The following is a 10,462-nucleotide window of genomic DNA, read 5'->3' on the forward strand; positions in this document are numbered from 1 at the left end:
CCCTTGTATTCACAATTGTGTTGGCTGGTGGTCAGCACTGTTTTCCAGTCACTTCCCCAGATGCAAAAGAGGTGAAGGCTCACTAGCTTTCCAAGTTCTGTCTTCTTGCACTTGTTTCTGAAAGTGCCTTAGATATAATATTGAGGGTCAGCCGCGTCTGTTTTAAGGATGATACCCTCCAGATGTTGTTGGACTGCAATTCTCATCATCCCTGGTTAGGGGCCGTTCTGGCTGGGACTCTGCAACAGCTGGAGGGCCACAGGTTCCCCAACCCTGATGTGGATAGAAGATAGTCATGATACTTGGATTTCCCAAAAGGGTTAGCAAGATCTCTTGTTGAAGCTTGCTAAGAAAATGAGCATCAAGTAAGTAACTAGAATATCAGAAATGGAAGGACGTAAACCAACTGTGTAGAGAGAAATCAGTGATTTTAGGATCAAATTACAATTGCTGGAGATAGGGAACAAGGTGCAGATGATTTCTACCTACATTGGAGTAATGGTGTTGCTTTCACTTTTTTGTTGCTTGTAAACTTCCAGGCACATTTGCATATGAGTAAAGCATCTAGCTGAAGCCTATTCAGTGCATTAATCTGCTAGCAAGAGATTTTCTTTTTTAAAAAAATAGCTGCTCATATCAAGTTAAGGACCAGTTGGATGTTTCAAAAAAACATTTGACCCATGGGGAAGACCTATACAAATGCGCCTGACCCTTTCTGTGTCCCAGCTAGGTTCCCATTGCTGTTTTCGTCATGGAGCTCATTTCTAGAAAGCAGGCAGCCACACAATCTAGACAATGTTTGGTGTAAAACCAGAGTGAAAATCGTAACAGTTCAACAGAACTCTTACTAAGTGCCACGAGAGGGAGGTGGCATGTCTCACCTTGCTTACAAGATTAAATTTTGATTAGTCAGTCACCTTCATGACTTTTTATATTTCTGCAATGATGTTTCATACTGTATGCCACCTTGCTATTTGATATAGTGGCATAGAAAATGCTTTCATAGGCAAATAAGATCATAGTCGGTTTTGTGGGCCTGTTAAACCTAGGCCAGCCATGGATGATGATGTACACTGATCCCAGGTGACAGGAGGGTTAGGCTGACTAGACTGTTAAAGAGCTACTATAGGTAGAGTCAGTGTCTTAAACATGCACTGTGGAATTATTCAAGATGCCCATGCCATTGCATAAATTGCTTTTGAAACTTCATTTGGTGTTAGAACAGGCTTGTCATGTAGCATTGTGGGCAGGAGGAAGTTGCTGTGCAAAAGTTTATTATTTTTTTTAAAAAAATGCAAGTCCAAAGTTTCCTTGGGCATATGGAGCTAATTATGTGGTTGTTTGGATACAGAGCAGAACTCACATGCATATGCCCCCCCAACACACTTACCTCTTTCCTAGGAAGCCCTGGACAAGAGACAGGCCCTGTTTAGCAGACAGGATTAAACAAGGAGTGTGCAACATACATATATATTTATTTTGCTTGGTCTTGGAATGGAGTTCGGGCTTTGCAGAATGACAGGAGGCATGTCAGTCAAGCCAGGATAATCACAGAAGCAACTGGGTGTACTATTATTGGATATGATATACCTTGAGTGATTTCTCCCCTTATTGTATTTCGGTAACTGTGCATCTTATTCAGGGTTTGTTTTAGGTCTTAAGTTGTGCCTTTTTCTCTTTAAAGACAGCTTACTTTAACAAAGATACATCAGTAGTGGCTATTAGCATAAAGCTAAGATTGGAAACAACCATGTTCGTTGATCAGCAGGTGCCAGGGACAAACGGGAAAGCTCTCTCCGCCAGGCCCTGTTTTTTGTTATCCTTTTAGGGGCATCTGACCAGCCCCTGCTGGAGACAGAATGCTGGACTAGACTCACCATTAATCTGTGTCCACAGCTGCCTGCACCTCAGATTAAGTTAGTATGTTGGCTAAGTACAAGCACATAGCTAAAGGAAATCACAAGGGTTGAGTCCACAATCACTTCACAGAATCTGCGCTACAAGCACAATATGGTTTGCTACAGATATTGCAGCACATAATCACGGAAGACTCAATTTTTTATCTAGGCCTCCCAGTTCACTTATCCTTCCCAATGGCCAAAACTGAGCATACATTAAGAAGAACACAGGAGCAGTTTTGTTTACTGCAGTGCAGTTTTCACTGGTGACCTTGCCTGGGCAAGTTAGCATCTTTTGGGGAGGATGTTGAATCTCTCAGATTCACGAGAGAAACCAAGGTGAGCTAGAGTAAGTAACGGCGCTCTTATGTGTTTTCCTCCAGAATCTTCTACAAGGTGAAAAGCCGCAGCGCTCACATGAAAAGTCACGCTGAGCAGGAGAAAAAGGCGGCGGCTCAGAAGCAGCGAGAGAAGGAAGAGGCAGAGGCGGCGGCGGCAGAGGCGGCGGCTCGCAGCCGAGCTCAGCAGGTGGAAAGCAGCGAGAGCGGGAGCAGCAGCGGCAGTAGTAGCAGCGGCAGCAGCAGCTCAGATGAAGACGGAGAGGTGTAGCAGAGGGTCACAGGAGGAGGCTGCTAGAGCTGGGCTGGCCCTTTGAACCTGGGAAGATCTTTTCCACTTGCTGCACCTGTGTAGCTCCACATCTGAACAGACACCCAGCCCTTTTGCTTCCACTTCCTTCCTCGCCTCACTAACACGGACTGGTGGATTTTGAAAAGAAAAGAAAACCATCACCTTGGAAGTTTCTACTTTTTAAAGAAAACCAAAATTTTATGAATCACTTTATTTATAAATTAACTCTTTCGGTACCTATTTGAACAAATGATCATGGCATGGAATTCAGCTTTCCTTCAGTTCAAATTACCCTTCCATGGGATCTTTGGGAGTCATGAGCGCAGTGCCGGGGTGAGGGTGGGGCGTCAGGGTGAGAAACCTGCTGGGGCATCAGTTCTTGATGGCCCTTGTGGTCTCTTCCAACTCGATGGCCCTTGTGGTCTCTTCCAACTCTATGATTCTTGTTCCCATACTGTTTCGTCCTTTTCCAACCTCCAAGTTTTACCTGCAGTTCCACACTCATTAACTTTTTTTAGTCTACCTGGTTAGGGCTCCAGCCAATACATGTTTTACCTCCTCCATCCTTTGTTACGAGACTTTATTTTCCAAAGGAAAAAGATGTCCAGAAAAATCTGGTTGGGAGCAGCCTCTGTGGGATGACCTTTGAGAGTAAAAGACTTGTCTTTTCAAGCACAGGAAGCCACATATGTTGCTAGCATTAATTCAGCCTCGCCCTTGGCTGTTGAATTTAGAAATGCCATGCAGGATTGACCATATATCTTGCACACACTTATGGCGACTGGAGGCAGGGGCTGTTGCTGACACCTAAACTATTGGAATGGACAATAGCTTTGAGTGCAGAACACAGGCTTTTCTTACAGCTTCTGTCCCTGGGATTATGGATAAAAGGAGCTCAGGTTAATAGGATTGGGGATAGAGAACCTTAAGAGAACCACTGACAATCTGAATAGATGAGATTGAGTTAGATGAACCAATGGTCTGATTTGGTGTAAGGCAGGTAAATATTCATACATTGCAGCTACTGTGGTATTTTTGCCAAAAAGTGGCAGAGAGGAAGCCTTTGGATTTCACCCTGAAGCTGCCTAATTAGATTGGGGATCATGTTGTTTATTTACCTGTTCAGTCCTTTTTCAATACCTCCACAAAAGAAAAGCTACTAAAAGAGAAAGAAAAAAATTAAGCATTGTATGTTTTCCTTCCTTCCTTCCTTCCTTCCTTCCTTCCTTCCTTCCTTCCAAAAAAGGCTTTGAAAATACCCTTATGAGAACACTTGACTGATATATTCATTCATTCCTAAGCATTTTGCAACCTACACTGCTGTGCTTATCATTTGCCAACCAAAGAAGAACCTTCATTCAGAACTTGCACAACTAGCACTCCATGGACCCAATACATTTTTTAAAAAAAATAAAATGCAAGATATCCAGCATATTGGGAGGGGGGAAACTAGACTTACAGTGATAGTGTCCCAGGATCTCTCTCTTTGGAAGAAAACATTAGTAAAAGTGGTACCTCTAGTTGTGAACGTAATTTCTTCCAGAGGTCCTTGAAACTGTTCTTAACTAGAGGCATACTTTTGCTAATGGGGCCTCTTGCTGCTGCCGCTGCACCGCCGGCACACAATTTCCGTTCTCATCCTGGGGCAAAGTTCTCAACTTGAGGTAACTCTTCCAGGTTAGCGTAGTTTGTAACCTGAGGTGTTTGCAACTCGAGGTACCACTGTACTTTAATTGGCACCTGTGCTATCATTGACTGCAGCATTTGCAGTTGTCATCTTACACTGTGTAGAGAGCTATCGCCACATATCAACAGGTGAAAGTCTACTAGTTTTCAATCTTGCAGTGGAGGGAGAAGCAAAGCACAAGGCATTTCTGTCCACCAAAAAGTTGCCCTGTCAAGAATTGGTATAGATATACATAGAGCACTTTAACTGAAAGTGTTTAAGAACACTTAAACTGAAATGTTGCTGTCAGTAGTAGGGCTGGTTTATTTATTATTATGCTGAGGGACAGCTATGATGTGTGGCCACTGGGTAGCCTGAGGATTATGACTTTTTAGTGACTATATCTGTAAATTATATTCGGGAAGGTCTAGGACTCGGCACTAAAATTCCTGACTTCACAGATCTATAACCTCCTAGTTATGCAAATATGAATTAATTTATTTGCCAGTTTCAATTTTCAAACTTGGTGTTTTATTTGCTCCTAAAATAATGTTGATCTAAAATAAAGGGCTGTTAACTGTGGTGGAGGAGGAAGTAAATCTTCATTAGCTGTTAGCAGATGCAAGCCACACGAGTAGTTTTTTTTTAGCCCTCTAAAACCGTGAGGAAAGTGAAAGCTAAGATGTTGAGAATTTTGTAAACTGCATTATTAACATTGTGCATCGGAAGTTTTGAGTGTGTCACAATGGGATTGTGTCTTTGTGGTTTTCTGGATCTCCTGAAAACTGCTGAAATCACAACTCTCTAGAAGTGTACATAGAAGTGATAGAAAAGGTTGCTATAAACTTCACCTTTAAATCCTTATTTCCCATTGCCAGTGGCAATCTGACTGACAAGTGATTATTGAAATACTTCATCCCTCTGAAGAAATTGGTTAATTTGAGTAAAGCATAATAAGTTTCAATCTAACTCAGCTAGATTGCTGTTGACATTCTGAGAGGTGGGCTACATGACCAGAGGAATCGTATATATTGTAGTTTTTACTGGATTAAAGGTGTAGCCTCATGATTGCATATTTTAATGTTGCCATCCATATTTTTTTAAAATGCACAGATAGAGCAAATACCCTTTACTTCCAACTTGGAAAATGGTGGCCTTGGTAACGGTGCACATGGTTTTGCAAACAGGAGCTTCCAGCTTTAACCCCTGGTATCTCCATTTAAGAGTTTACGATGGCAGACCTAAGAAATGCATCTGCCTAAGGATTTTGGAGAACTGCTGCTAGTCAAAGGATACCGTAGTGCGCTAGATGGACCAATAGGCTTGATTCTGTATAAGGCAACTTAAAATGTGTTTAGTGCTTCATAATGGAAAAACTCGCATCCACATAAAAAATTACTGTCTGAACATTTTTCAACTGTAGTATAATGCAAATTCCACTAGATTTCTTATAGGAGTCCTTCCAGCACATCATAAAAACAGACTTCAGTGAGATGGGTCAAGTTTTGTGCTTTTTCGTTTTACTCTTTTTTTTGCAGTTTCAGAAATTTGTCAATGCAATCAGACTATTTTCTTCCCTCCTTTGTTTTGATTTGAACCTTTGGCATTCAGATTATAAAAAATTGCACAATCATTTGTGATACATCATAGTAAAGAAGTATATTTTCCCCCTTTTAAACCTGGCTCATTCTGGGGTGTGTAGCTTTTAATTGCATCTTCTAGAAATGTCTTGTCTCAACTCTTCTTTTCTTTCTGCACTTAACCTAAGACTTATTCCTGCCCCGAGGTGCAAAAAGCTTTGCTAAGATATTCACTAGAAAACGGGACAGAAATCTGCCCCTTGGCCATGCATTAATGCTCTGAAACAGAGGTCTAGATAAGAAACTGATACTTTTAATTTTTTTAAAAAAGGTCTGCCTTAAATGTGGGAATGAAATTAAAACAATGTTTTATTCTGAGAGAGACTACCAATATATTTTATAGAAGTGAACAAAGTAGCCAGTGGGCATTTTTTTGAAAGAAAAAGGTGGTGTGTGTGAATCGAAGTAGCAAATCTCTCTTCTTTGGGGTGGGGAATGTACATGTGATTGATCTGCTTCCTTCCCAAATACAATTTGCACAATCTAGCACAGAGCAGTTCGGACTTCCTTGTGTCCTATCTTGTAGCTATGAAAGAAGAGGCTCCACAGATATGACTTCAAAATCTTATTTATAGTATATGAATAAGAAAGATCACGAGTAAGTCTGAAAAAGTTAATTATCCCCATCTGTTTAACTTTGCAAGAGATAAAGTTTTAATGGTCTATTTTTTATTGTAACAAAATGGAAAACACGTTTATATGGGAGTGGATTCTGCATCATGTCTGTTTCAAAGGCATGGGACATAATCCAGTAGATTAGCCATGGCTAAATCCAATTGAAATAAACGGGAATTCATAGCAAGCTCTGATTTTTATTTCCCATTCCATTGTTTTTGAATGGCCTTAGGCCAGGGGTAGGCGACCTAAGGCCCGGGGGCCAGATGCGACCCAATCACTTTCTAAATCTGGCTCACGGTCAGTCCGGGAATCAGTATGTTTTTACATGAGTAGAATGTGTGCTTTTATTTAAAATGCATCTCTGGGTTATTTGTGGGGCATAGGAATTTGTTCATTCCCCCCCCCCAAAAAAAAATTGTCTGGCCCACCACATGGTCTGAGGGACGGTGGAGCGGCCCATGGCTGAAAAAGGTTGCTGACCCCTGCCTTAGGCTATGGATACATTTCAACAAATTAATATTGACTGGGCTTCCTTTAAGCAAAAGCAGAACTGAATTGTCTTTATCCCCTGTTCTTACCTTCCTTTTGATGTACATGGAGGGGCAGAGCACAATTATGCTGACTGATGCTGAATTCTGCATTTTTTTGCCTCAATCCTGTGTGAGTATCTTAAAATGAAACAGTGGATGTGCAAATGTATGTATACAAGAGAAGTATGTGCAGAGACATCTTTAGTGTGATCAGAGATCCACACATGCAGATTGTGGGAGGAGTTAGCAAATGCTGTCCCCTCCTTTATGAAACAGGCGAGAAAAAAGTTCTTGTGTTCCAGAACACTGGATTTCAAGTATTGAGTCACAGTCTAGCTTAAGGTGGGTCTAAACAGCACCACTTCCATAAATCAAAATACACACTAAAAATTAAGTAGTTGATCCCCAAATACGGCTCCCCCAAAATTAACTAGTGTGTCCCAAATCCCAAAAGGTTGATAATTGGTGTCTGAAAATGAATTTGCTTCAACACTGGGTGGGAAATCAGTGGTATAAAAGCTGGGTTTAACGTGCTTGGTTCTAAAATGCTCAACGCCATCTTTAAATCATTGCAGCTGTTACTCACCTTGGATACCTACTTCCATTATCTTGATTTTCCCCATATTACAGTGCATCTATAATTGACATTATTTTATAGCCAGTGGTCTTCATTTGGAGTTTAAGGTTATTTTAGAAACTAGCAATATCTCTGTTTTATGTCTTAGCCAGGTCAGTGGAAATATTTTATAGTCAGGTCCTAATAAATGAGAAAATCCTTACAAATAAGTTCACAAAATGTAGTAGCCCACCATTTTTGATTAGTCCACTTACCCAGCCATCTTTGTTAATAATTTGTGGCTCCTTTTGATGACCTGAAGGGGTATGGGAAATCTTCCTGTTTCCAAATCCTTCCCTGTCTGGTTACCTTGCAGCTGTTTCCCTTCACCACAGACAATCAAGTGCATGGCTATCTACAAACCTGGATGTGTGGCTCTTGATGATAACCACTCCTGCTATTGAGCTGCCAATGGTATGTGGAGAATCTGGCAGACTCCCCACTTGGTGCCTTTCTGTTGAGTAATAGTCAACATCCTGTGAGAGAGGATGTTTATGAAGACGCTCTCTTGAGGATTAGCTGCAGCTCTACAGTATGATGCAGTTTCACATTCAGCACAGCACTTTAAAAAGTTATTTTCAAGGCGGTTAGTGAATTTGGGAAACTGGCTTGGTGCTGCAGCAGACATTAATTTTTGATTGCTGTGCATCCTTTTTTAATTGAAAAGGAACTGGACAGGAAAATAGTTTCCTGGCTAAACTGCATTCCTGTAATACCACTTTAGTCAAAATATGCATGTCTACTCAGTAGCCAGCCTTACTGAAGAGCAGATAAGTGTGCTTAAGGCTGCAAGTCTAAGCCCAGTTACTAGGGAGTAAGACCCACTGGGTTTTGTGGCATTCTTAGAAAACATGCTGCATATCCCAATTAACATAAGATGGTTGAAGCTTCAAATTAATGCCCTCTCAGTCGCTGGGAAAACACCAGCTTGCCAATCCATGCCCATGTTTTGTGGTAGCATAGCCAAGCAAACCACTGGTGTAGAGAACCATATTTCAGTTATCTCTTGCATTTAAATAAAAAAGTTCCTTCCAGTAGCACGTTAAAGACCAACTAAGTTAGTTCTTGGTATGAGCTTTCGTGTGCATGCACACTTCTTCAGATACACTGATCTGAAGAAGTGAGTGAGTGTATCTGAAGAAGTGTGCATGCACACGAAAGCTCATACCAAGAACTAACTTAGTTGGACTTTAAGGTGCTACTGGAAGGAATTTTTTTATTTTGACTATGGCAGACCAACACGGCTACCTATCTGTCTCTTGCATTTAAGACAGTGAAGAGGTGGTGGGGTGTTTATCTGTATTCACCTGGCTTTGCTTCCATTTTTCCACCTGCTAGCAAGGGTTCTTAAAAGTGTATCTCAAAGGGTATATTTTTAAGGCTTTTTCTGTTGTCAGTCAATACTTGTGTCCCAAGACTTGCCCATGCACTTACTTCCTCTACTGCAAGTTCACACAAATGGTCTTCTAGTGAGCACTTTCGTAGGAGTTAATTCAGTATTTTTGGAGGATAGGGAAACAGCACAAATGCTTCTGCTTCCTTGGCTATGTCTCTTCCCCCTGCACCCCTCCCCCAAGAACCCCAGATCTTAAACCCATCCACTGGGTTCAGCTGTTCCTTTAATCCCTTCTATATGCCGCTATGCTGGAGCTGAAATCCCCCCAGAACAGTGACTGTGCAACTTCATTCATTTCAGAGGGGCTGCTCAGAATTCCTGCCCCAAGCTGCGTTGAAATGAGTGAAGGTTGCGCGACTGGCTGTAGTGCATGATAGGCTATGGCTCTAATCTCCAGCTGCTTACATTTTCTTTCTCTTCTGCCCCGTCCCACCCCCTTTCTGGAATATGGGATTTATATCAACAGCTGAACCTATAAAGATGCCCAGCTGCTTATCATGAGAAAGAGGTGAATATATATTTTTGTAAAATATAATTGTGGCTTTTGTTTTTAATACCACCTCTTTTTTTGCATCTTCCAAGTTTTATGGTTGTTCTGAAGCTCAGATTTGGTACAAATTGGCTTTCCTGAGTCTGTTTTAATTCGTAATGCTAGAGTTTTTGTGGTGTACAGAAATAGTCTGTCTTTGTGTAATTATTGTATAAATGCTTTTTTTCAAAAAAATATAGAGCTTTTATTTTAACAAACATGCAGGAACTGCCTTTTGTGTATTTACTGCACCTTTTAAAAAAGACTGTTACATATTAAAATATTGTACATACAAAAATATTATATACCTCTTATGTACAGATGTGATAGACAATTTATTTTTGTGCTTTTGTTTTTTTACAAAACATTAATACACTAAGAAGTCTTGCTGATGTGATTTAATGTACTCATGTAACTTATTTACTTCTGAATGTTCCATTGTATCTTTTCAAACCTTTTATTAAATAAGGTTTAAAAGCAACTTTTGTAACCCAAGTTTTTTTAATTATTATTAAATGATCTGAGAGAGGGTGGTAAACTCTCTCCATCTACTAAGGTGATTTTGGTTTGTTTTAACATAATTAAATATGATCCGTGTGTGCCAAGGAGTAGGTGTTGTTTTCCTGCTGGCAGTTTTGATTTTTGTGTATGATTATTGGCTCAGTCTGTCCTCATGTCAATAATAATAATAATTTTCATTTCTTACATTCTACCCTTCTTCTCAGGAGAACTCAGGGCAGCTATCAGTAAGAGTACAGCATTAAACAAAAGTAGAACCAAAGTGCTAAATAGAACACACTTTCTGGAATAGGGCTGAAGCTGTTGGCTGTAGTAACAGCATGGGGGCAATCTGACCTCTACAGGGAGAGTGCCGGAGCGGAGATGTCCTGTCTCTTGTGGTTAAGCCCCTGGGCCATAATGATCAAGGGAAGTACAAGC

At 40.8% G+C, this 10,462-nt stretch overlaps 1 protein-coding gene across 3 annotated transcripts in view; it reads left to right on the plus strand.

Annotated features, from left to right (window-relative positions):
* MIDEAS (mitotic deacetylase associated SANT domain protein) overlaps positions 1-2,904 on the plus strand; it is a 67,868-nt gene extending 64,964 nt beyond the window's left edge. For all 3 annotated transcript variants that reach the window (XM_082239459.1, XM_082239458.1, XM_082239460.1), the window contains exon 13: positions 2,282-2,904. In XM_082239459.1, coding sequence (XP_082095585.1) covers positions 2,282-2,507 — 226 coding nt within the window. In that variant the 3' untranslated portion in view covers positions 2,508-2,904. The remainder of the gene's footprint in view (positions 1-2,281) is intronic.
* Positions 2,905-10,462: the final 7,558 nt, after the last annotated feature.

Source organism: Podarcis vaucheri (assembly GCF_965113315.1).
Source record: "Podarcis vaucheri genome assembly, chromosome: 1".
Taxonomy (NCBI): Eukaryota; Metazoa; Chordata; class Lepidosauria; order Squamata; family Lacertidae; genus Podarcis; species Podarcis vaucheri.